The 27,653-nt window shown below is 42.2% G+C and overlaps 1 protein-coding gene across 8 annotated transcripts in view; it reads left to right on the forward strand.

Moving 5' to 3' along the window:
• SNCAIP (synuclein alpha interacting protein) overlaps positions 1 to 27,653 on the forward strand; it is a 344,510-nt gene that overhangs the window by 180,368 nt on the left and 136,489 nt on the right. For all 8 annotated transcript variants that reach the window (XM_077290966.1, XM_077290935.1, XM_077290985.1 and 5 more), the window contains 2 exons: positions 4,218 to 4,315; positions 22,576 to 22,648. In XM_077290966.1, the coding sequence (XP_077147081.1) occupies positions 4,259 to 4,315; positions 22,576 to 22,648 (130 nt within the window). In that variant the 5' untranslated portion in view covers positions 4,218 to 4,258. The remainder of the gene's footprint in view (positions 1 to 4,217; positions 4,316 to 22,575; positions 22,649 to 27,653) is intronic.

The raw sequence follows: 27,653 nt of genomic DNA on the forward strand, positions 1-27,653 counted from the left end.
CACTCACCATCCTGGTAGCTCTTGTCTGAACTTGCACCAGTTTTTCGATGTTTTTTTTAAAATGTGGTGCCCAAAACTGCACACAGTATTCCAGATGAGCTCGAAACAAGGAGGAGTAGAGGGGGATAATTACTTCATGTGATCTAGACTCTATGCTTCTCTTAATACATCCTAAAACTGTGTTTGCCTTTTGTGCTGCTTCACACAAGTGTTATGTCTATCTTAGGTTGTGTTCCCACAGTTACTAAACGCTGCGGGTTGGACGCTGCATACATCTGCAGCGTCCAACCCACAGCGGCCAGATGTTACAGCATAGTGGATGGGATTTCATGAAATCCCATCCTTACTATGCATGCACCTACACCTCCAGATTCCCTGCGGAGACGCACATGCAGCTCATCTTTCCAGACTGCAGCATGTCTATTTATCTTGCGGAGAAGCTCTGTCTCCGCAAGATAAAAGTCACCCGTACAAGGTATAGGATGCGGTGATTTCATCCGGATCAATGAACACATGCGGAATCACCTGTGTTCAAAAGCCAGCAGCGCTTTGGGCGGAGTGGACATGTGCTGCGTCCAAAGCACTGTCTAATACTGACCGTGGGGATGTAGCCTAAGGAGAAAGAAGAGGAGTCTGGACATTAATAGCTTAGTGGTAAAATATCTCAAAAGTAGGACAACATGTAAAATTTACCGTGCATTTACATGTAATGATAATTGGTCACTGTACTTTCAGACAACTTGATCTCATGTGATAAATGTAATTGACAATCTGCAAATCACCCCTTTTAAGAATTATAAAGTAAGTGTAATATGTCTTTAGCAGCAATATAATGACACAGACATACAGACGAGGAGGATTTCAGTTTTAAAGTAATGCAGATTGGAAAACGGTAGATACAGTACATAAAGGAATGACAGGGAAAGGAAGTACCTGCGTATATCATGCTTCTAGAATGCTGCTAAGACATAACTGCCAGCTCAAAAAAGGGTAGATGACAAGTTAAAAAAAGGAAGTTGTGCAAAAAAAATTGCAACTTTTACCGTTTTCATGCTAATTTGAATAATCTCCGCCAAAATTAGTCAAAAGTGACTGGAGTAGCTTTTCAGGCACGGCGCACGGAAGTGCAAACCAATGAGAAGAGGCGTCAAATTCAGTAAGTAGCGTGCATCCCTTAACGAATAGCGCAAGCATGCACTTTGCCAGTCTTGAAGAATTGTCCCCAGTGTGTATTTGAAGGGGATGTCTGAATAGTTTTTTGGGTGTTTAGATGGAAGTTTCTAAACAGGCGGCAAAGCACAATATGAACTCAGCCTATGATTACGATCACCTTGAAGATTGTCCTCTGCACCCCTGTTCATTAACTTCTTCACAACCTTAGACATATCCATATGTCGAGGTTGGGAAGGTCCTGATTACATTTAAGATATTGGCGTACTCCAAAGAAATTGCACAACAAAATGAGAGGTCCATTTTTTCCTACTAGCCCTTAGAAAAATTTAACATTTGGGGCTAAAACATACATTTTAGCCATAAAAAATGCAATTATTCTTTCTTCACCACCCAATGGTATATCTTTCTGTAAGGCACATGTGTCAACATGCTCACTGCACCCGTAGATGAATTTAGTGAGGTTTAGTTTTTAAAATTACATATCTTATGGGTGGGGTTCTGCTGTTCTGACATTTCAGGGGCTCTGCCAATGTGACATGGCACCCTCAAACCATTCCAGCAAAATTTGAGCTCCAATATAGCGCTTTTCTCCTTATGAGCTTTGCACTGTGCCTCAAAAGTAGTTTTCGACCACATATGGGGCATCGGCGTACTCAGAAGAAATTGCACAACAAATTGTATGGTGCAATATCTCCTGTTACTCTTGTGAAAATTAAAAAAAAACTGGGCCACAAAAAATTTTTTTTTTTAGAAAAAATTAGATTTTTTTAAAATTTTCACAGCTCAAACTTATAAACTTCTTTGAAGCACATGGGAGGTTCAAGGTGCTCACCACACATCTAGATGCATTCCTTTTTGGGGTCTAGTTATCAAAATGGTGTCACTTGTATGGTGTTTCCACTGTTTAGGCACATCAGGGGCTCTATAAACTTGTCATGGCATCTGCTAATGATTCCAGCAAAAAATTGTGCGTTCAAAAAGTCAAATGGCACACCTTCTCTTTCCGAGCTCTGCAGTGTGCCCAAACAGTAGCTCTCCTCCACATATTGGATATCGGCGTACTCAGAAGAAATTACACAACAAACTGTACTGTGCACTTTCTCTGATTACCTTTGTGAAAATGCAAAGTTTGGCGATGAAATAACATTTTTGTGGGAAAAAATTGATTTTTTTAAATTTCTCTTATTTTCACGGCTCCAAGTTATAAACTTCTGTGACGTAACTGGGGGTGCAAGGTTCTCACCACACCTCTAGATACATTTCTCGATGGGTGTAGTTTCCAAAGTGGGGTCACTTGTGGGGGTTTAAGCATGGTGACATGGTGTCCGCTCTCGATTCAAGACATTTTTGCATTCAAAAAGTTAAACGGTGCTCTTTCCCTTCTGGGCCCTGCCATGCACCCAAACAATAGTTTTCCTCCACATATGGAGTATAAGAATTGTTTCAAAAATGTTGCTGATGTAAAGTAGACATGTGGGAAATGTTATTTATTAACTATTTTGAGTGACATAACCCTCTGCTTTAAGGGCATAAAAATGAAGTGTTTGAATTGCAAAATTTTCACCAAATTTCCTTTTATTCCACAAATAAACGCAAGTCATATTGAACAAATGTTACCACTACGATGAAGTACGATATGTCACAAGAAAACATTCTCGGAATCAGTGGGATCTATTGAAGTGTTCCAGAGTTATTACTTCATAAAGTGACACTGGTCAGAATTGTAAAATTTGGCCTGGTCATGAAGGTGAAAACAGGCTTGGGGAGGGAAAGGGATTATTATTATTATTTATTGTTATAGCGCCATTTATTCCATGGCGCTTTACATGTGAGGAGGGGTATACATAATAAAAACAAGTACAATAATCTTAAACAATACAAGTCATAACTGGTACAGGAGGAGAGAGGACCCTGCCCGCGAGGACTCACAATCTACAAGGGATGGGTGAGAATACAGTAGGTGAGGATAGAGCTGGTCATGCAGCGGTTTGGTCGATCGGTGGTTACTGCAGGTTGTAGGCTTGTCGGAAGAGGTGGGTTAACAGGTTAACACCAATTTTCATAATGTTTGACCTGAGATTAGTGCTTATACAAAGTACAGGCTTATACACGTGGCATTATGATGGTAGCTTTGCTACTAGGGTTGTATATGGCAGTAAGTGCCTATGGTTCTGTTAGAAAAATATTTAGAATTGCGAGTCCTCAGTGCTTGATAAAAGGTATCAGCCAATGAGGACTCTCAATTCTAAATATTTTTCTATCTACTGCCTAACACGGTACATAGATATATATCTTCCCTGTATCAATATGGTTCTGTTATACAAACCTATATGGACACTGATTTATTTTACTTGCTTATATAGCGCCATTAATTCCACAGCTCTCTACATAAATCATCACCGCTGTCCCCGATGGGGCTCACAACCTAAATTCCCTATAAGTATGTCTTTGGAGTGTGGGAGGAAACCAGAATACCCTGAGGAAACCCACACAAGGAGGGGAGAACATACAAACTCCTTGCAGATGACTGTAGTCAGTACACATGGCAATGCCCAGAATGAAATAAGGCCTTAATAGGATCTATAAGCTGCAGTTACACCGCTGTGGGGTTTATTTCCAGGAAGCAAAAATAAATCCATTATGCAGCATTACTTTGAAGACGTTCCAAATCAGCATAATGCAAAGATTCTGGACATAAATCGCACTTAGATGGTCAGTTCGCTGGGTGTCAGAAATGTCTTGAGGACTTGGAGTGAAACTTGATGAGGTTGTTAAAATACTTAGCAATGTAATAGCTTTCTAACAAGTCTTTCATCCAGCCTAACAACATTGCCGTGTTCTGCTCTATTAAGTTGTGCTCTAATTTGTTTTTAACAACCCAAAGAAAAACTATTTGGCTCCGACACAAACATTGATCCTTTTTCTCTGTTTGATGGCACTATTAACACTCAGCATGGGGCATATTCCTGCCTCTCTTACTCTTATTGCAATTCAGGCAATTTAGGCATGGCTTCCTCTCATGCGTTTCATTTTTCTCCTAACAGGACCAAGTAACTCTTCATCTAAAAATGATCAATGACATATAATGGAAGCTCCGGAGTACCTCGATTTGGATGAGATCGATTTCAGTGATGATATATCTGTAAGTAGATCTGGTTATATATTCATCCTGTGTGTTATTTGGTTACATAGTTTGTGTAATGGAAAAAAGACATAAATGTATTAAATCCAAATGTTCATAATTTCCAGATGTTCTACATTGGAATAAGCTTGTCACTTTTCACTTCTTTAGATCATGAGCTCTGATAAGGATCTCTTGGTTCTTATTTGTTACAGCATTGGCTGTTCTTTGCTACTGTAAATGTCATTCCTTATTTTAGTAGTTTTTACATTTTTTTTCTGTGTTTGCAATATTTTTCACTCCTCACATAAATGCATGCATATATCGGTTACTTACTCTCATTGCTGGCCTTAAGCTGATTGGTACTGTCATTGCTGGCCTTAGGCTGATTGGTGCCCTGTGCAGAATTGATCCTTGTCCATGCTTGATCAGGATACTATCTTTTAGAACTTAAGTAAATAGCATTAGGTGTATTTCCTCTTCTGATGTTTTTTTATAAAATAAAAAAAAGTAAAAAAAAACACAAAAATGCCTGTTTGCCATGTATTGTCACGCTAGGTTCCCTCCTTTATATATACATAGAGATGTCTAATAAACACATCGGCGCCCCTGTACACAAAGAAATACACTCTTAAGCATACTGTTACACATACATATATATATACACACACATACGTATGAACGCTGACACCTTGCATTATAATATGCCCTCCTCCCCGCAGAGTATGATCACATATACCCATTGCAGTAAATCATAAAATGTGTCCTCGGGGGGCATATACATATACATACGGTACCTTCCAGTAATATGGCCCCACACTGCAAGTATAAGCACATACTGCTCTTCCCTAATAATAATTACTTCCCTTTGTGGTATAATAATCATGCAGCAGCACATATATCCTCTTATTACAGCATTAACCCCTTGCAGAACAATCTCCATTTCCCTTCCCTCAGGATCAGATTTCCGCTGCCATTACATATACTTTCCTTTCAGCCATATAATGGCAGTGCACAGTGGCACATAGGGACACATTGGTGAGCATGGGCACTTAATCTTGTATACTAGATCCTGGTTCTGTTAGTCCTGCTACCTGCTCAGACTCAGACATGCAGCCTGGCTGTATCACTCACAGGCAGTGTCAGACTGGGTTGCCTGCAGACCATCAGTAGAAGTGATTTGGGGGGCCATGGCTCCTTACACGAGCCTTGCTGTGGTGCCAGAGAGCACAAGCACTGATATGTGACCACATATGCAGCACATACCAAACGTCAGCCATGGCTCCAAACCACAAACGTTGTTGATGCCCATCCGAGTGCAGCCCGGTGTGTCATACGCCCCCATAGACCTGTATGGGTGAGAGCGATCCGATTCTCGGATGCAGTCACAGCTGCTGCAATTGTTGTTGCGTGCTGAATCGGCATGAGAACATAATGGCAGATCTGCACTGCCCCATAGAATAACATTAAGCCGAGCACTATCCGATAAAACATCATAGCACTCAGCCGTGTTATACACTTGTGTGAGCGAACGCATATTCCTAGTATAGGATTTGTTAATATCACTATATCCAGAGAATGGTAAATCACCTGGTGATAAGAGGCACATTGCCAAAATAGTTCAAGCTGGAAGGCAGTAATATCTCAAATAGCCATACATACAGGGTGTGGGTCACGATGCGCCCTTTAGAGTGTGAGAGTGAAGCAGTATAGCGTGAAAGACTGTAGCGTCAGAGCCGCCGCAAGAACCTTTGCATAGCCTCTGCAGGAATGGGACTGCCGGTGGTTTCCTGTAGTGGCTTTGCCTAGGAAATCTCGGCGGCTGCACCCGTGTCTAACTGACGCTGTGTGCGCATACCCTAAAGGTGCGATCTCTATGTTCTGCTTCACTTCCACAGTCATTTTTTACTGACAGACCACCTCAAATATGACATAGGGGTAGAGCATTTCATAGTTTGACCACTTTATCAGCATATCCATAAACTGCAGTAAAAAGTCATAGGGAACACCAAGGGTGAACACTGACACCTTAGGGCCCCTGCGCAAGAAATGTTTGGGCCCCTCTCCTTTTATGGCAACCTTTATTACATACAGTCCTCTGTTTTAGATATAAACTGAAATGATGGCTGATGGAGCATGGGAAGTCTTTTTTTGTGATGGATGCAGCTGATGGACTTGTCTTCTAGTCAGATGCTGCTCCATCAGCAGTCATTTTATATCTAACAAGAAAGGACTCTATGTAATAACGACAAGGTGCTGTGAATAGCAGAAATAACAAGAATACCTGCGTGATGTAAGTGATCGTGCTCTACTTGACAAGAGATGATATATAATAATGGGACAGAGCTGTCCTGTACATAACAGAGGATAGCATGTAATAAGGTACCACCCCATACATAACTAGAGAGGTTGGTACATTATAAGGGATGCCCCTTACAGTAATATTGTCCCCCATACTAAGCCCATTCTTGGTATCAGGTCTCCCATCCTGGTCCCTTTCCTATGATAAAGTCCCCCATTCTGGTCCTCTTCCTAGTGTAATGAACCCCATCCTGGTTCCCTTTCCTGATTTAATATGCACCAGCCTGGTAAAATGTTCTCCATCCTCATCCTCTTCCTGGTATAATATGCACCTTACTGGTTCCCCAGCCTTAAATAATGTTCTGCTTCCACGTCCTCTTCTTGGTATAATATGCACCTTACTGGTTCCCCCGCCTGGTAAAATGTTCTCCATCCTCATCCTCTTCTTGGTATAATATGCACCTTACTGGTTCCCCAGCCTTAAAAAATGTTCTCCATACTCGTCCTCTTCCTGGTATAATATGCAACATACTGGTTCCCCAGCCTGGTATAATGTTCTGCTTCCATGTCTTCTTCCTGGTATAATATGCACCTTACTGGTTCCCCTGCCTGGTATAATGTTCTGCTTCCACGTCGTCTTCCTGGTATAATATGCACCTTACTGGTTCCCCAGCCTTAAAAAATGTTCTCCATACTCGTCTTCTTCCTGGTTTAATATGCACCTTACTGGTTCCCCAGCCTGGTAAAATGTTCTGCTTCCACGTCTTCTTCCTGGTATAATATGCACTTTACTGGTTCCCCCACCTGGTATAATGTTCCCCATCCTCATCCTCATCTTGGTATAATGTACACTATCCAGATTCCTCATCCTGTTCCCCTTCCTTTGATAATGTGCCCCATCCTGGTATAATGTGCCCCTTCCTGTTATAATGTGCCCCTTCCTGTTATAATGTGCCCTGTTCTGTTCTCCAATGCATTCAAAAAGAACAATACTACTTGCCTTCCCCTATGCTCCCACTATGCGTGGGGTCATCTTCTACAGCCAGTGCAGGAGATGGCAGCTGACTGTGGTGTCCTCACCGTGGCACATCACGTCACTGCCATGCACCCCCAAGCACGGGCTTGCCGATGTAATCTGCTGACCTTTGGCCGGCGGCATGTATTGTAACACAGAAAGCCGATGAATCCCCTGCACCGCAATAAATTCCTGCTGAATGTGCGTCCGGTGATGCATATGCAGCTGGACTAGTCGCTGGTGTCAGATGGTCCCCACCACCTCCGGGCCCTGGAGCAGCTGCACTGGCTGCAATGGTGATATGTAGACCCCAGAGGAACACTCTGCCAATATAGCATGCAGAGCAAAGAGGTGCAGATGAAAATGATAAGGTAGTTAAATATTCAGGAAACGCCTAAACAATTAATGCAATGTAGACCAGAATGGCAGGGACGCCTAGAGGTGCTTTTTCCCGGAGGTATACTCTTGTCATTCCGGTCAGCCTCGTAGTTTGTGTTTTCAGAGCTGCAGTTTAGATGACATGCTGATGATTTACAAATCCACAATGCAGGTTCATTGGAAAATCTCAGATTGTGTAGGTGAGAATTTGTAAAATTATCTACTAATTTGCTGGTATGTATTTTCTTATAGATTTCCCATCACAAAATCCACCCAGAAAATTCACATCTAATCTGCCCAGTGTGCATGTAATCTATTGCGTATAAACCTATGTTAATTTATCCAGTACAATTAAAAAAATGCATCTATTCTAATAGTTGGGATTTTGAATTAAAATGGTTCTGCAGAATTATAACAAAAAATGGCTCCTTCTACCGGAAACCGTGCCACCCCTCTCTACAGGTTGTGTTTGGTCTTGCAGCTCTCCTCCATTGAAGGGAGTGATGCAGGGCTGCAATACCATACACAACCAGTAGGCAAGGGTGGTGCTGTTTTAGGAAAAAGGCAGTCATGATTTTATAATCCCGGACAACCCCTTTAAGTTATTATGTTGCTTTTGGCTGTGTTGATCTTGCAGATGTTTTCTCATTTCGGAGGGCATTGTGTATTTTTATTGGTTATACAGAACCACATTAATATATTGTTTTATAGTCAATGTATAAAATTGTTCCAAGAGGAAATAAATGAGCGCACTCAGTATTTCTAATGAGCACTACTGAACAGAAAATGTGCTGGTGGGAACACAGAGGTTCCTCGGCTGTCTTTATAAGAGAAGGGTTTTTTAGTGCTGTATTGACCTTAACACTAAATGTTTCCCACAAAAATGTAGGCAGGAAAGCTATTTTCTGAGCTCTGAATGGTTTCCTTTTTCCTTCAATTGACACATCACTTTCTACGACTTCCTCTCTACATACATTGTAGCTATTGTTCCCAGGTAGAAGACTGCTGTGGCACATACAAGTATCAAACCTCTGCTCTGTAAGAGCTCAACATTATTCTGGATGGGAGAGTTGCTTTGTAACACAAAGTAATTGCTCCTATAACATTCTCACATGATCCCTGCCATTATAAGAATGCACTTGGACCTATAAACAATCAGGTTGTCTAAAAGCAAGGGGAATTCTTCAGCCATCTGTTGTTTTACATGCACAAAATAGATTAACCGTAAAAAAAAAATATTCTTCAATGCTATGAGAGAGGCAATTCTGGTGTTATAGGGAATCCCTCTTCCAATAGAGCTCATTATTTTACCAAATAATGCATATGATGAATGAGGCTTTTAGATCATATGTAGACTGTGTTCTTCACAACTGTATTCTCCACAACTGTGCTCCCATGGACTTCACAACTGTGCTCCCATGGAGTTCACAACTGTGCTCCCATGGACTTCACAACTGTGCTCCCATGGAGTTCACAACTGTGCTCCCATGGAGTTCACAACTGTGCTCCCATGGACTTCACAACTGTGCTCCCATGGACTTCACAACTGTGCTCCCATGGACTTCACAACTGTGTTCCCGCGGACTTCACAATTGTGCTCCCATGGACTTCACAACTGTGCTCCCGTGGACTTCACAACTGTGCTCCCGTGGACTTCACAACTGTGCTCCTGTGGACTTCACAACTGTGCTCCCGTGGACTTCACAACTGTGCTCCCGTGGACTTCACAATTGTGCTCCCGTGGACTTCACAACTGTGCTCCCGTGGGCTTCACAACTGTGCTCCCATGAACTTCACAACTGTGCTCCCGTGGACTTCACAACTGTGCTCCCATGAACTTCACAACTGTGCTCCCGTGGACTTCACAACTGTGCTCCCGTGGACTTCACAACTGTGTTCCCGTGGACTTCACAACTGTGATCCCATGGAGACAATGCAGAAGTTCATCTGAACTTCTGAGATGATTTTGGGTGCACCCCTCCAGCTTTTTCTCAAGTATTTGGATGCACGTGCAAACCCGATTACTGAGGTATACATGCACGTTGTTCAGGCCATTCAAAACAGTGCAGAGAGTATCCAACATAGTACCTTAAATGCACGACTGTTGGGTTTGGTCTAGGTGACCTGACAAAAATAGTTGTAGTTATGCTTATGTCCTTACCCCAAATGTTGGATCTCTGGCAGTGGACAAACAAGGCTCAGTACCTCTTCAATGAATGAATGGTGGTTCCTTATCAGATCTTTTAGTTCTTTCTGGTATGGAGATTTTTCTATAGTTGTATTGGCATAAATCAAGCAATGAACATATACATTTTTACTTGCTGTAATATGTTGTGTGATCAGAAGTTTGAGAAAATCTAGATTAAATTGCACTAAAAGGTATTCTTCAGAAGTGTTATAGTAACCACATGCCATGAAAGACAATGACAGTCGTTTTTCTAGGTCACTAATGTGCAGCCTAATAACTGATACCTATTTGTTTGTCGTATTTACATATGTAAAGTAGAAATCTAGGTAATTTCTGGATGGAATCCATGGAATTAATGGTGCTATATAAATAATAATAATAATAATAATTTGATGATTTAAAGGCAGTTTGTCAGTAGAAAAAATACTGTCCAAATAAAGCACAGGTGCTCAGTGCACCCTTGGTGTGGCCCATCACTTCAGTCCATGTCCCAGCTACTTATTTTACATCCATCTCTGCCCCCTCTTGCTTAATTCGCAGCTTTGGCTTTGTGTAAGCCAGAAAAGTGTGGAGATAAATGGAAAACAAAGTGGGAAGGCGCGTTTAACTGTTTGGCCAGTTCAACGGTGAATCAAGCACCTGTGCTTGGTTTGAACAGTCATTTTGTGCTGACAGACTCCATTAAAAGTGTGCTGTAAAGGTGGACGCTATGGCTAGCTGTAGTGTTAGCATCAATGATTGGAGTCCTTCCCCAGGAGACCTACTGACTATACGTCCAACTTTAGCATATGTCTATTTATTATGTAGCAGTTTTGCATTTTGAGAGTTATAGCATGTAAAGAAGTTCCATATAAAAATATAGTAAGGCCCATGGCCAAAAGACATCGTATTGGTGTACAAGTGCTTGATGTATCACCTAGTGAAAGGAAGCTTGCAGTGCTGGGAAACGCTCGGATACATGGTTACTGCACAGACACACAGTTAGTGATATCATCAGATCGTTTGCTGCTGGCAGACGTTCTAGTAATAGGAGCAACTCCAGGCCAAAATCCCAAAGTTCCCTAGATGAACCTGAAAAATATGCCGTAAGGTTTTGATAAAATTTCACGACTTGTTTATTTATTTATTTTTCTTGACTTTGGAACGATGAAGATGAAATCTGCAGGTCATCTGAAAGGCAAAGTTAAAATGCTGAAGTCAATGTGTCCATTTTGGAAATTTGTATCTACTTAGAGAAGAATAAAACATTGTATAGATCACAGAAAGACAACAAGCTGGTGACAGGTAAGGGCCAAATAGAATGAGAATGAGTATGTGTTTCATGGGCATTCTCTGGTTTAGCAACATAATTGATTAGTTTTGTGCATATTTATTATTCTACTGGGTGTAGGGAAAAAACCTTAGAACATTGGACCATTTTGAAGCACTTTGATGTGTGCTACATTTTTCACTCTTTGTTTCATTGCAGCCATTTGGTAAATTCAAAAAAGTTCATTTTTTTCTCATTAATATACACTCTGCACCCCATCTTGACTGAAAAAAACAGAAATGTAGATATTTTTGCAAATTTAATAAAGAAAAACTGAAATATCACATGGTCATAAGTATTGAGATCCTTTGCTCGGACACTCATATTTAAGTCACATGCTGTCCATTTCCCTGTGCTCTTCCTTGAGATGATTCTACTCCTTCATTGGAGTCCAGGTGTTTTTAATTAAACTGATAGGACTTGATTTGGAAAGGCACACACCTGTCTATATAAGACCTCGTAGCTCACAGTGTATGTCAGACCAAATGAGAATCATGAGGTCAAAGGAACTGGCCAAGGACCTCAGAGACAGAATTGCGGCAAGACACAGATCTGAGACGCTTACCTGTGCAGGCCTCAAAACAAATGCACTAACAGTTAAGCGTCTTTGCCTTTTCTTGGTGTTATAGATTTTTGGAGGATTTTCAAGTCCTGTTTTTAAGGTACAGATCTGGCCAAGGTTACAACAGAATTTCTGCAGTACTCAAGGTTCCTAAGAGCACAGTGGCCTCCATAATCCTTAAGTGGAAGCAGTTTGGGACCACCAGAAGTCTTCCTAAACCTAACCGTCCAGCCAAATTGAGCAATCGTGGGAGAAGAGCCTTGGTGAGAGGTAAAGAAGAACCCCAAGATCACTGTGGCTGAGCTTCAGAGATTCAGTAGGGAGATGGGAGAAAGTTCCACAAAGTCAACTATCACTGCAGCCCTCCACCAGTCGCACCTTTATAGCAGAGTGGCTATTTGTCATTTTCTTTTAACCCCTTCACGACATCCGCCACCATATGGCAGTGCGTGATTCAGGCGAACCACTGTACATGTACGGTGTGACGATTTTGCGGGCTTGCTCAGAGCACTGCCGTGATCAAAAGACGGTGTCTGTGCTATTGGAGATCTGACACCATGGTGCAACGCCCATTATCAGTGCTAGCGCCGAATCTGGGCATTTAACCCCTCTAAAGCCGCTGTCAATAGTGACTGTGACATCAGTTGGCATGGCAGAGAGAGGGAGCTCCCTCTCTGCTCCAATCGACACAACACAATTGTGATCACATTGTGCTGATGGTCTCCATGGTGACTTTGGGCCAAAAGGTGACAGTGCGGTCACCCAGACACAGTGGCCTGTAAGCACACCTCCTCCCTGTGTGCCATACACTGATCTAAACTGCAGAGTATTAGATGAGCAATCAGGGCAGGGAAAGTTAATGTCCCATACTGAGACAAGGTAAAAAAAAGTTTTACAAAATTGTAAAAATATTAAAAAAATAAAGAATGCAAAAACAAGAAATATGAATCCAATAAATACATAAATGTATGTAAAAACAAAAATAAACAAAGTACACATATTTTGGCAATGCCATGGCCGAAACAACTTGACCTATAAAACTGTCCCACTAGTTAAGCTCTTCAGTGAAAACCATAAATAAGTAGGAAAAAAATGATGATTTTTCACTATACTGCTGAATAAAACGTATTAAAAAGTCAAATGTAAATGAAAATGGTATCTCTGAAAATATCATCCTGTCCCGAAAAAAAGAAGCCGCCAGAAAGCTCCATCAAAAGGTTATAGCTCTGAAAATAAAGTGATGCAAAACCATTTTTAAAATAGTTTTCATTGTGTAGAAGTGCCAAAACATAAAAAAATTATATACAGTGGGGAAAAGTATTTAGTCGGCCACCAATTGTGCAAGTTCTCCCACTTAAAAAGGTGAGAGAGGCCTGGAATGGACATCATAGGTAGACCACAACTATGAGAGTCAAAATGAGAAAACAAATCCAGAAAATCACCTTGTCTGATTTGGCAAGATTTATTTTGCAAGTTATGGTGGAAAATAAGTATCACTCACATATTCATATCTATGTTTCTGTATATATCTATCTAAAAAATATATATATATATATATATATATATATATATATATATATATATATATATAATTTTATTTATTTTTTTTTTAAGTATATTTCCTTTGAAAATGTGTAAGTGACATAGAGAATTGCTCATGTTAAAATCGCATTGCAATTGGATTAAATTGTTAAAAAATCGGATTGTACTCACATGAAAAATGCATTGCACTGCATGGCACTCATCCGACTTTTCGGAAACAAAATCAGATCGATTTTACAAATGCTAGTGTATCTCCAGCCATACAAAGTCAATGTATAGGCCATACTACATGGATCCAGAATGCTGTCATATGTTAAAGGCTTTCCATTAGCATGAAGATGTTCTGTAGTCCAGGAGTCATACGTTATGACTTTTCATATTGGCCTTTAGTAAAGTGTTGTAGATAGAAAAAATTTCAACATTTATCCAACAGTTATTTTTAGAAATCATAACCTTAAACCAACAGATTTGAGCAAAGTCCGAAATGGAAACTACAAAAAAATGCAACCAAATAATCTTTCAAAGAATTTTTGCTATGGGGAAAACAGAACAAAGAGACACTAATCCAAGCTGGCACCAAGACGCTCATATTAATAGCAACATCTTTAATGTGGTTGAGCTTGTGGTTGCTCGCCACAGCTTTACTCTCTTTTATTTCACAATGTGCTATAAATATTTTATTTGTAAAATCTACACATTGTTTCAGTTGCTGCACTGTTTGATTTTTTTCCACATTTGTTTTTGATTGGCATATTCGTTATGACATCTAGAAGTGGAGACTACATTTTCACTCTTGGCCTTTCAGAGTGTGGTTGGTAAAGAATTTTAATTTGTGTCCATAATTGACCAGCCGAATATTACTTAATGTTTATATAACAAGGTTGTGAGTGGAAATGTAGAGACGCTGAGTCTGTTAATATTTCGGGAGTGACTACCACTTTCAGATTCCTAAAGTAAACTTAGTGGCTACTTTGTGTGCTTTTAATTATTGCCTCAGAGCCATGTAGGTCCTCTAACGTATACAGAGGCGTACCCTCCTCGCTTGATCAGGGAAATATCCCTCAGATGGTCATACTTATCCCTATGCATTGGTTTCATTATGGTGCTCTTTGCCGTTTAAAGGTGTATAGAAATATAAAATTAATTCATGTTTTTTTTAATGTGTGTTGGATGACAAAGAGTGCACTCAGAGCCAAATTGGGGCTTCCACCACCTGGGGGTCTCAGGAAATAGAGTGTATTCTCAGATATGCCAATCTTTGTGGCTGGTTCTACATGCGCCATCTTGACCCAAATTAATTTACTCTGTACTATAATTATAACAGGTCAGTGATGTCATATGAAATTAGGAAGAATGACCTGACAAGTATAGGGAATGCAAAGTTTGTAGTCGCACCTGGGGCTAACAGGTCAGTGATGTCATATGAAATTAGGAAGAATGACCTGACATGGATAGAGGTTCACATGACCACAGGGGGTGTAAGTATAGGGAATGCAAAGTTTGTAGTCGCACCTGGGGCTTGGGGCATCCTAGGACAAACACAAAGACTCCATTATTATAAATGGCAATGATTTCTCCTCTATAAGGCCATCTGTCACTCATGCATACGGTAGCAAGGCCTCCTTTACACATCAGGTTATTTGTACGAATGCTATGCCTGTTTTTCACAGATGGCTCTCGTACCTATGTGTAATGATTATAAGGGATAACTCAGGAGACTCTTTGCATGGAACAAGACAACTAAAGGACACAGTTTTATAAGTGGTAAAGTCTATATTACCACACGGTGATTGAAACAAGTGCAGAGAGAAACTCAAGTCCACAACACTTGGTGTAAATATAAACGCAGCTTAACAGTCTAGGAAACTTCAGAGGAAAATGCAATCACGCAGAAAGTCTATGAAGCACAATTATTCTTGAGGATACTTGACAAGAGTAAGTCCTTGGTAGTCCAAACACAGAGAGATATGCTTATAAGGCAGTTCAAATAATATCTTAGCACACCCAGGGAGGCCTGGGTAAAAGTCTCAGGTTTAAGCAGAGCAGCAACAGCTTACATGTCCAGCAAATGCAGATGGAAACAAGCACAAGCAGCCAGATGGAGGATTACTGGAAACCGATGTATGCAGCAGAAACTCAGAGCTGAGTAGCAGGATCTCTACACAGGTTCACAAGAGCAGGTATATAGCCAGGGAGTCGCCAGGGTGGAGCTGGATGCAAGACAGAATACTCTAGCACAGACTAAAGGCTTGGGTGGAGTTATATAGCAGGAAGACACAGTGCACATGAGACCAAAGACGCCATCTAGGAAAAGGGCAGTAATGCACAAAAGGTAATCAAAATGTTCAGAGTCCTGACATTACTCCCTCCTTAGAAGCGGCCTCAGGACGATCCTGGACCTGGTTTCTCAGGGAATCTTTGATGAAAACGAGAGATCTTCTGTTGGGCATTGATGTTTTCCACAGGTTCCCCAAGAGTCTTCCTCAGGGGGATATCCCTGCCATCTTATAAGATATTGGAGCCGATTCCTGTGAATCCTGGAATCAATAATTTCCTCCACCACAAATTGTTCTTGCCCATCAATCACCACAGGCTGCGGAGGTGGCACAACACATCCCTGGAAGGTATTAGTAGATACAGGCTTTATTAAAGATACATGAAAAACTGGGTGTACCTTCATAGTCCTAGGCAGCTTCAGACGGCAGGCCACAGATCTCACAATACCGTTGATCTTGAAAGGGCCAATGAATTTCTGTCCAAGTTTTTGTGAAGGAACGTTTAACTTCAGATTCTTAGTTGATAACCACATGGAATCTCCTACCTTGAACATGGGTGCAGGTTTACGGAATCTATCAGCCGATCTCTTATAACGTTCTTGAGCCGTGGCCAGGGTTTCGTTCAGAACCTCCAGATTTTCCAGCCTCATCTCAGTCAGCCTTTCCTCGACTGCTGGAACTGGAGAATTAATCGGAGACCTAGGTAAGATACATGGATGATAACCCAGATTGGCAAAGAAAGGAGTGAACTTAGTGGAGGCGCTCTGAGAATTGTTGTATGAAAATTCGGCTAACGGCAGTAATTCCAACCAATCATCTTGGAGATGGCTAACATAGCATCTTAGATATTGTTCCAATGTCTGGTTGGTACGCTCAGTCTGACCATTTGTCTGGGGATGGTAAGCGGAAGAGAGACAGACATTAATATTGAGTGCAGAGCAAAACCCCTTTCAGAATCTTGAAGTGAACTGTACTCCACGGTCAGAGATGATCTCATCCGGGACCCCATGCAGCCGGAAGACATTCTGAATAACCAAGTTCACTGTATCCTTAGCTGAGGGGAGGCTGGTGCATGGAACAAAATGAGCGGCTTTAGTCAGGCGATCAACTACTACCATGATCGTATTCATGCCCCCCGATATAGGCAGCTCCACAATAAAGTCCATTCATATAGACCCCCAAGGTCGGGACGGAACAGGTAATGGTTGCAGGAGACCCGTAGGTGCTACACGAGGAGTCTTGTAATAAGCACATACCTCGCAAGAGAGAACATAGTCCTTAGTATCCTTCAGGCAAGTTGGCCACCAGAAAAATCGGCTTAGGAACTCTTGTGTCTTCTGTACCCCCCTGTGACCAGCCAACTTGGAGTCATGTACCAACTTGAGGATCTGCAGAAGGACGGCCTCAGGGACGTAGATATGTTGATCTTTGAACCACATGCCACCCTTAAAGACAAGATTAATATCAACAGGTGGGTTGGCCAGAAATACATCACCGTCAAAAGCCTCCCTGCACTCCTTCCACAAGTCCTGATTGTGGATAACTCCGATGAAATTGGCATCAGATAGAATGGTCTTGGACGGGGCTCCAGGTACGGAATCCGCAGCATGGATTCGGGATAAAGCATCAGCCTTCCCATTACGAGAACCTGGACGGTACGAGATAACAAAATTAAATTGATTTAAAAATAAATTCCTACGAGCCTGACGAGGAGAAAGACATCTAGCGGATCTGAGAAACTCTAAATTGCGATGGTCAGTAAGCACTACGATCTGTTGTGCAGCTCCTAGCAGATGATGCCTCCATTCCTTGAAAGCCGCAATAATAGCCAGCAATTCCTTGTCTCCCATCGTAATTCTTCTCTGCTGAGGTTAGTCTACGGGAAAAGAAAGCACAAGGATGTAGCAGACCCTTCTCTCCAGTTCTTTGGGAGAGAATAGCCCCCAAGGCATTATCAGAAGCGTCCACCTCCACAATGAAAGAAAGTGTTGGATCTGGGTGTATCAACAGCAGTGCTGAGGTGAAACAGATCTTAAGCCGATCAAAAGCTTCTTGAGCCTGTGATGACCACTTAAAGGGCTTTTCCTTCTTTGTCAAGGAAGTAATGGGACGGACAACATCAGAAAAATTTCGAATACAACGCCTGTAGAAATTTGCAAAACCAATAAAACGTTGCACCTCCTTAATGTTCTTGGGTACCGGCCAGTCAAGGATAGCCTGAATCTTACCAGATTCCATGTTCAGCCCCTGGGGAGAGATGATATAACCTAAGAACTGTATCTCAAAATGATGGAACTCGCATTTCTCTGGCTTGATATACAGATGGTTCTCTTTCAGATGTCTTAAAACAGCTTTTACATGTTCTTCATGTTCCTGTAGAGAGTCAGAAAAGATTAGAATATCGTCCAAATAGATCACCACAAACTGGTCCAACAAATCTCTGAAAATGTCATTAGCAAGGTGTTGAAACGTTGCAGGGGCATTACAAAGCCCGAAGGGCATCACGAGATATTCAAAGTGTTCAAACCGGCATCGGAATGCTGTCTTCCACTCATCCCCTGGACGAATACGCACCAAATTATAAGCCCCACGAAGATCCAGTTTAGAGAACACCTTAGCATGGCGGACTCTTTCCAGTAATTCGGGATTCAGAGGCAAAGGGTAACGATTCCGTACGGTTACCTTATTGAGCTCTCGATAGTCCACACAGGGTCTCAGGGACCCATCCTTCTTCTTTACAAAAAATATAGGTGCCCCTGCTGGTGAGGAAGAAGGACGTATGAAGCCTTTGGCCAGATTTTCATCAATATACTCCTTTAAGGTTTGAAGCTCAGGTGCCGCCAAAGGATATACGTTACCAAAAGGAATAGCTGCCCCAGGAAGCAACTCAATGGGACAGTCATAAAGCCTGTGTGGAGGAAGCTGATCTGCATTCTTCTTGTCACAGATGTCAGAGAACTCTTTATATGATGAAGGTAAAGTAAATACCTGTACCGGTGGTTCCGTAGCTGTGGACTCGGGGACAGCTTTAGTTAATGCTGAGTTGCTCCTTGTTGGAAAGATAATCTCCTTGGTCTCCCAGTTGATAGTGGGATTCTGAGAATGCAGCCAAGGGATGCCTAAAATCACAGGAAAATGAGGAGAAGAAATTAACAAGAAAGAGAGTTGCTCTTGATGATTAGGCTCCAACAAAATCTCAAGGGGTGCGGTCTCCTGATCCACAGGCCCGGAGATTAAAGGTGACCCATCCACTGTTTCCGTGGTAATTGGAGAGGCTCTTTGCTGAATTATTAATACCATGTTCCTTGGCAAATGCGATATCCATAAAATTGCCACCTGCACCAGAGTCAATCATAGCTGCACTGGAAATCCACTGTCCTGTACACAGGATCTTAATTGGGAGAGAACAGTGAGAGTTCTTTTCATTTAGCTCCTTGGCTGGTGAAGTCATAGAAAGTGACTGGACTACAGCGTTTAAAGGCAGGCTACATTCAGAGATGTCAGATTCATCATCATAGTTGTCATACTCCCCTACTGCTGCTAGCACCTTGTTAGGCCGCTTGGGACACTTGGGACAGTTGATTAGAAAGTGGTCAGACTGGCCGCAGTAGAAACATAGACTTTCTCGAAGGCGATGCTCCCGGCGCTCATTACTCTCGCGTCTCTGAACAGAATCAATTTGCATGGGCACCTCCTCTACCTCTCGAGATGTTTTACCTGCACGCTCTTTGGAAGGAAGGGAAAAGTTAGAAATACGGTTATATGCAGCAAACTTCTCCTGCCTACGCTCAGTAAGGCGAATGTCAATGCGCACACAATGCTGTATAAATGTTTCTAGCTCTTGTGGTGATTCAGAGCGAGCTAATTCATCCTTTACAATGCTAGACAGACCCCTTTTAAAAATAGGTAATTGTGCATAACTGTCCCAATTAGTATCTACCGCTAATCTCCTGAATTCAGTAGCATACTCAATAACAGAACGTTTAGCCTGGCGTAAAGACAATAAAGCGGATTCAGCGGTTGCACGGTGATTAGGGTCATCAAACATTAATACCATAGCGGCAAAAAAATCGTCCAAACCATTTAACCGCGGGTCACGAGACTCAATCATCGGATTCGCCCAGGCGAGCGCTCGTGCAGTCAGCAGCATTGTTACACACAATACTTTGGATCTATCATTAGGAAAACGGTCAGCATGCACATCAAAATATAGCATACATTGATTCACAAAGCCACGAAATTTGTCACCATCACCATTAAATCTGAATGGGGGCAACTTAGGTGGGCTAGCTGATTGCGGTTGCCCAAAGGGAAAAGTCGCTTGTGCAGCCATTTGCTTGCTTATGTCCTGAAAAGTCCATCCATACTGGGACTCTATGCCAGCAAGTTGTTTTCCTGGGCTGCCATGCGGGTGCTTAAGTCCTGCAAAGTTTGTCCAAACACTTGTTGATTGTGTTCAAAGCTTCCAAACTTCTTTTGCAGACCTTCCACATCTTTCTGCAGTGATCTAATTATGGAGAACACCTGCTCTAGTCTGCTTTCTGCAATCATTGTTCCGGTAGTCTCCTCTTTTGAGGCTAGAGTATCCTGTAATGATTATAAGGGATAACTCAGGAGACTCTTTGCATGGAACAAGACAACTACAGGATACAGTTTTATAAATGGTAAAGTCTATATTATCACACGGTGATTGAAACAGGTGCAGAGAGAAACTGAAGTCCACAACACTTGGTGCAAATATAAACGCAGCTTAACAGTCTAGGAAACTTCAGAGGAAAATGCAATCACGCAGAAAGTCTATGAAGCACAATTATTCTTGAGGATACTTGACACGAATAAGTCCTTGGTAGTCCAAACACAGATAGATATGCTTATAAGGCAGTTCAAATAATATCTTAGCACAACCAGGGAGGCCTGGGTAAAAGTCTCAGGTTTAAGCAGAGCAGCAACAGCTTACATGTCCAGCAAATGCAGATGGAAACAAACATAAGCAACCAGATGGAGGATTACTGGAAGCCGATGTATGCAGCAGAAACTCAGAGCTGAGTAGCAGGATCTCTACACAGGTTCACAGGAGCCGGTGCAGGTGCAGGTACAAAGCCAGGGAGTCGCCAGGGTGGAGCTGGATGCAAGGCAGAATACTCTAGCACAGACTAAAGGCTGGGGTGGAGTTATATAGCAGGAAGACACAGTGCACATGAGACCAAAGACGCCATCTTGGAAAAGGGCAGTAATGCACAAAAGGTAATCAAAATGGTCAGAGTCCTGACACTATGATAGTCTATGGGGTAGTCAAGTATTTGTTTATTTCCTATGACCAAATGGTCCACACAAAAGCAAAGAGACTTGTCCAATATTGCACCAAGTGTCCGCTCCAACTTGCCAATGTGCTCGGATGCCATCTCTATGCTTCCGTTTTTCAACAACTGTTTGATAGAAGAAGGTTCAGATCCCTCCACCAGGTTTTTTTTTTAATCAAAAAAAGTATTGAAACAGATCAATTGCTGATGATAAAAACCGGTTATCCCGATGAAACTCAGACCTTTTGTGTGCACAAGATGCATCACTGGCATGTGAAGGAGCTCTCAGTTGAGAATATTGCCCCAGTTTTACTTCTAACAGTATGCTAGTGTGTATGTCACTGTATAAGCATATAGTGGTGTACATTGTTCATAGACTTTCACTGACTACTCTAATTGGATTAGTCAGTGTCAGTGAGAGATTTAATTATTGTTTTTGGAGAAACTACATTTATTAGTTTACTGTGAAATTTCGAATTGTTCATAGACTCCTATGCTAAAATACTTGACCTAAAACTTGTAAGACACTTTTCACACTAGTCAATAGAGCCATATGGATATGTTTCATATTTACAACAGGAGCCTTTCACAGCCTTTATGTGAAATGTAAGACTAACTTAACGTGTGCAAGGCCTAAAATTCACAGTATGATAATCCAAAAGTAAGGTGCGTAATTGTATCCTTAAGATAATTTTCTTAATATATGAATTCTGGATATAAAATTTGTACTAGGAAGAATGTTTAGCGGCTGCCTCCTCCCTAAAGAAAAAGTTGAAACTGAGAAATGTGAAACACTAAGAAGTTATTACTTTGTAGCATAACATACAGTAAGTCTGTTGTAGTAATTCTCACTTATTACTCACTTATTACTCACTTATTGCTCATTTAGTCATTCACAGATCTTGTAGGTATAAAGTCATACAAGGCACAAAAGAAATTACAGGATTGTGCATAAGAAATATTGTTCTAGTTCTGAGCAGGAAGCCATTGATATAGCCTATATTTGTTTTGTGCCGAAATACTACTAGTCTTCTCATTCATCCTGCATATGGTTTAGATGATGCTGTTTTATTGGACTAACTTAATTTCTCTGAAATTATACTATTTTGTATATACAGTGTCATGTAACTTAATGTAAACTTTGGGAGCAAAAATAACCAGGCTCCGAGTAATGTTTAAAGAAGTTGGCTCTTGCTTCCTGAGTCTCCCTTTTGTTACATCGTATCCTAACTAGGCTGGCTCACACAATGTTAATTCTTAATGAGAGTTTGGATGGTTACAAATCCCATCCACCCACACAATAAGCTGGAAATTGCATTTACAATTTAAAGCAGTAACTTAGCCCTGGGAACTTGTCTTTGCACCAACTTGCATTGTTGAGTGTAATCCATGTTGTTTTATCTTCCCCAGTATTCCATAACATCCCTGAAGACAATTCCAGAACTATGCCGGAGATGTGATGTCCAGAATGACGAAAGATCAGGTAAGCTTGGTGATCAATGTTGTATACATCAATCCAATATATAAATCTGAATGTGCGTGTGTATGTATGTGTGTATGTCCGGGATTGGCATCTGAACCGTCGCAGCTACAGCCACAAAATTTTGCACAGTCACACGTCTGGACCCCGAGAGCATCATAGGCTATGTTGTGAGGCGAAATTTTAACCCCTGGCTTTCCAATTCACCAAACAATTTTGCCCCTATCTACATAATGGGGGGAAAAAGTAAAAGGAAAAGTGTTGGAGGCAAATTGACAGCTGCCAGATGTGAACAAGGGGGACTTAAAGAGTGAGAGCAATGGCGCCAAAGAGTATATACCGTACAGTTGCTAAGGTGGGACCCCGACATGGGATACTCACCACACACGGGGATATGAACACACACACAAAATGCACCACACACTACCACGTGCTTGAACACATATACGACCCTCAGCACACATTTCACCACACACACACACCAACCTCGCCACATAAAAGTCGAAACACAAAAGTCGCCACTCAAAACTCACCACGCGCAAAATTCGCCACATGCAAAACTCACCACATGCAAAACTAGGCTCACACCCAGGGCCGGCGTCAGCGGACGGCAGGGTCGGGCAGATGCCGGGGCCCCCTGACTTCTGGGGGCCCCCCGGCCCCCAGGATCCGACGGCAATTTTTTTTTATTTTTTTTTTCTTACTTGGGACTGGCCGCCGACTCGCCGATCCAGAGACAGAGGGGACGGAGGAGACGGAGACCCCGCTGAAAGCCCCGCCCAGCCATATGTTGCCCGGCCCCTCCACGCGGAACGTCCTTCAGCTGTTGCTTGCTGGACCCGGAAGCGAGCCACTGCTGCACCCCGGCGGAATTCCGGACGCAGAACCCGCCGGCTCGCAGGACACAGGTGGCTCTGTCTGTGTCACAGTCACAGAGCCACCGGCTCCAGACCACGGCCGTCGGCCGTCCACTTGCCCATCTCGATCTCCCCATCTCCCCTCGTATCGGCAGGTTCACCGCCGCTGTATATACGCTGCACACCACTGTCACCACACCTGCCCGCCAGAACCAGCAGACAGCAGCCAGTAAGTACTCAATTAACGTCCACTATGTATATACATATGTGTTACTGTGTATATATCATATGTATTTGTATATATGTGTGAGTGTGTGAGTGAGTGTGTGCGTGAGTGTGTGTGTGTGTGAGTGCGTGTGCGTGCGTGCGTGTGTGTGCGTGGCAGCGTGAGTGAGAATGAGTGTGTGCGCACACAGCCAATATAATGAATAAACATTACTTTCCTTGACTGAACTACATGTGGAAGTGCTGCGTTATACACTATATATGGGGGAAGGGGGGGCCCAGGACCATTCTTTGAACATGGGCCCTTTGGCCTCTGTGTCCGCCACTGGTCCTATGTGACATAGGAGCGCAGACACAGGGAGCCGTCCGGTCCGCTGGAGCCACGGCGCATGGCAGCGCAAACTGAGCCGCTGAAGCCGCTGTGGAACATCAGCGCACACTCAACGCCGGGGATGCGAGCATCCTGTCCGCTGAAGCCACTGCCGCTCACCGCCTGACAGCATTTTTGTAAGTACACTGCATGGTATATATATATATATATGACCATGCTAGTAACGGTTGGACCCCCTTTTGCCTTCAGAACTGCCTCAATTCTTCGTGGCAGAGATTCAACAAGGTGCTGGAAGCATTCCTCAGAGATTTTGGTCCATATTGACATGATGGCATCACACAGTTGCCGCAGATTTGTCGGCTGCACATCCCTGATGCGAATCTCCCGTTCCACCACATCCCAAAGATGCTCTATTGGATTGAGATCTGGTGACTGAGGAGGCCATTTGAGTACAGTGAACTCATTGTCATGTTCAAGAAACCAATCTGAGATGATTCTAGCTTTATGACATGCACATGGCGCATTATCCTGCTGAAAGTAGCCATCAGATGTTGGGTACATTGTGGTCATAAAGGGATGGACATGGTCATCAACAATACTCAGGTAGGCTGTGGCGTTGCAACGATGCTCAATTGGTACTAAGGGGCCCAAAGAGTGCCAAGAAAATATTCCCCACACCATGACACCATGATGGATCCATGCTTTCATGTTGTTTACGCCAAATTCTGACCCTACCATCCGAATATCGCAGCAGAAATTGAGACTCATCAGACCAGGCAACGTTTTTCCAATCTTCTACTGTCCAATTTCGATGAGCTTGTGCAAATTGTAGCCTCAGTTTCCTGTTCTTAGCTGAAAGGAGTGGTACCCGGTGTGGTCTTATAATGGCGGTGATGCAGAGAATAATGAAAGTGATGTAGAGATGATGATGATGGGGACATGATGGTGCTGATGCAGAGAATAATGGCGGTGATGCAGAGATGATCGAGACATGATGGCGGTGATAGGAAAAATAATGACGGTGATGCGGAGATGATGGCGGCGATCCCTTTTTATTTTTTTTAGGCTAAAATGGATAGCACGGATCAAGGCCAAGAACTGGCAAGTCAACATGGACCTCCTACAAAGAAGTACAAGTCTGGAAGTCAGAAAAGAAAAGATAAACAGTTATTGGAGGACAAAATCAAGAAGCTACCTTCTATTGATCGTTTCTTCAGGAAGAGTGCATCTAAAGAGAATGAAGAATCTGTGATTTCTACCATGTCTGATGTGCAGCCAAATGTTAGTGGCTCATTAGAAGCGTGTTCCAACATTGAGGAAATAGGTGACATGCCTTTGGATTCTCCAGACCAGCCAGTCCTGCCCTGTCATCCTGGACCTGTGCCAGAACTCAGTGATGATCCAGCAAAATGGCCTGATGTAATCACCAACCTTCAGAGATGCCAAACTATCAAAAGGGGACCTAAACAAGTAAATCTTCACGATTTTCCACTCACAGATTTTCCGGATGGTAGTAAGAGACGATTTTCTTCTGTTCATTATTACAGGGTGATAGGTACTGGAGAAAAGGTTCCACGTGATTGGCTAATATACTCAATGCTTGGTGACTCCATATATTGTTTTTGTTGTCGGTTATTTGACAATCAAAGTAGATCAATATTCTCCAGCCCAGGTGGATTTAAAGACTGGAAGCATGTCGGTGGTAAGGGATCTTTGCACCTCCATGAAGTATCTAGCAGCCACATGTCTAATTATGTCAAGTGGAAAGAGCTAGAGGCAAGCATCAGTTCAGAGAGAACTATTGATAAAGATTTGCGCCAACAACTCCGTTTAGAAGAACAGCGGTGGCGTGAAGTATTGTTGAGATTGTTAAAAGTTATTCGATGGATGGCAAAAAATAATCTGCCATTTAGAGGATCGTCAGATACAGTGTTTACAGAACAAAATGGAATTTTTCTGCAGTTACTGGAGTTAATCTCCGATTTTGATCTGGTTCTGAAGGAACACTTGCAGCGTGCTAAAGAAGGAACCAATGTCCACTACCTAAGTAAGGATATGCAAAACAAGTTCTTGCAACTGATCGCAGAAGCAGTGATTGAAATAATAATTCAAAAGGTAAAACAAGCTAAATTTTTCAGTATAATAGTGGACTGTACACCAGACATCTCCAAAAAAGAGCAGTTGTCACTTGTGCTGCGATATGTGGAGATTGATAAAATAACAAAAACAGTGGAGGTAAAGGAAAGTTTTCTGCAATTCGTTCATGTCACAGAAACAACTGGAAGAAGTCTTGCAGGAGTTGTTTTGGAAAGACTGAGCGAACATGGATTATGTGTATCTGACATTCGAGGTCAATGCTACGACAATGGTGCCAATATGAGGGGGCAATACAAAGGAGTGCAGGCCATAATTTTAGAAAAAAATCCCTATGCTTTTTTTGTACCCTGCTCGCCACATAATTGGAACCTTGTCATTGTACACGCTGCTGAAAGTTCGAGCCAAGCCAAACGTTTTTATGACGTCCTAAATCGCCTTTATACATTTTTCTCTGGAGCGACAAAAAGGTGGGAAGTGGCCAAAGAGCATTTGTCACAGTTGACACTTAAGGCTTTGTCTCAGACACGGTGGTGTGCTCGTCTTCAATCATTGAAAGCTGTTTTATTACAGTTTCCCCAGCTTGTCGAAGCCCTAGAAGTATTTGTACATGGTACTACTACTACATATTCAAGTGACACATACAGCGAGGCAAAGTTTTTATTAGACTGCATATGCTCATACCCTTTTGTTGTCTCATTATGTGTTTGGTATGATGTCCTTCTGCAGGTTAATCAAATTAGCCTGGCTGTCCAGACAAAGACCATTAATCTCGCTGATGTCCTTCCACTTGTCGAATCTGTGACTGCTTCTTTTAAAGAATATTTGTCATCAGGATTCAAAACAGCAGAAAGTAAAGCTGCTGGTATTTGTGAAAAGCTCGATATCCCGATTGTGTACCCAACTCACAGAATGAGAAAAAAAACTCGACAATGCAGTGATAAAGATTGTCAAGAGCCAGCATGCCAGCAAGCAAGTAGTGGATCGTCATTTTTAGACACAAGGACTGAATTTGAAGAAACTTACTTCAAGCCTCTGCTTAACACCGTCCTTGAGGAAATAGATACAAGATTTAATTTTTTGAAACAATTCACTACCAAATTTGGATTTCTAACGGACCTCAAGAAATCAGCCTCTGATGGATCGGTGCTGGAGCAACACTGTTTAAACTTTTCTGATCCAGCAGTTGATGGGGAGGATATGCTGGAAGAATGTAAAACACTGGCTAGGATGTTGCCAGATGATCATCTAAGCCCACAAGAGACTTTGCAGTATATAGTGTCTCACTCACTGTACTTGACATTTCCTAATCTTGTTTTAGCATTGCAATTGCTGTTAACTGTTCCTGTCTCAGTGGCATCAGCTGAAAGGAGCTTCAGCAAACTGAAGCTGATTAAGAACTACCTCAGGTCCCAGATGTCTCAGGACAGGTTAAATGCTTTGGCCGTTCTTTCCATTGAGGCAAAAGAAGCTGAGTGTGTAGATTTTAATGACGTTATAC

Source organism: Ranitomeya variabilis, chromosome 1, assembly GCF_051348905.1.
Source record: "Ranitomeya variabilis isolate aRanVar5 chromosome 1, aRanVar5.hap1, whole genome shotgun sequence".
Lineage (NCBI taxonomy): Eukaryota > Metazoa > Chordata > Amphibia > Anura > Dendrobatidae > Ranitomeya > Ranitomeya variabilis.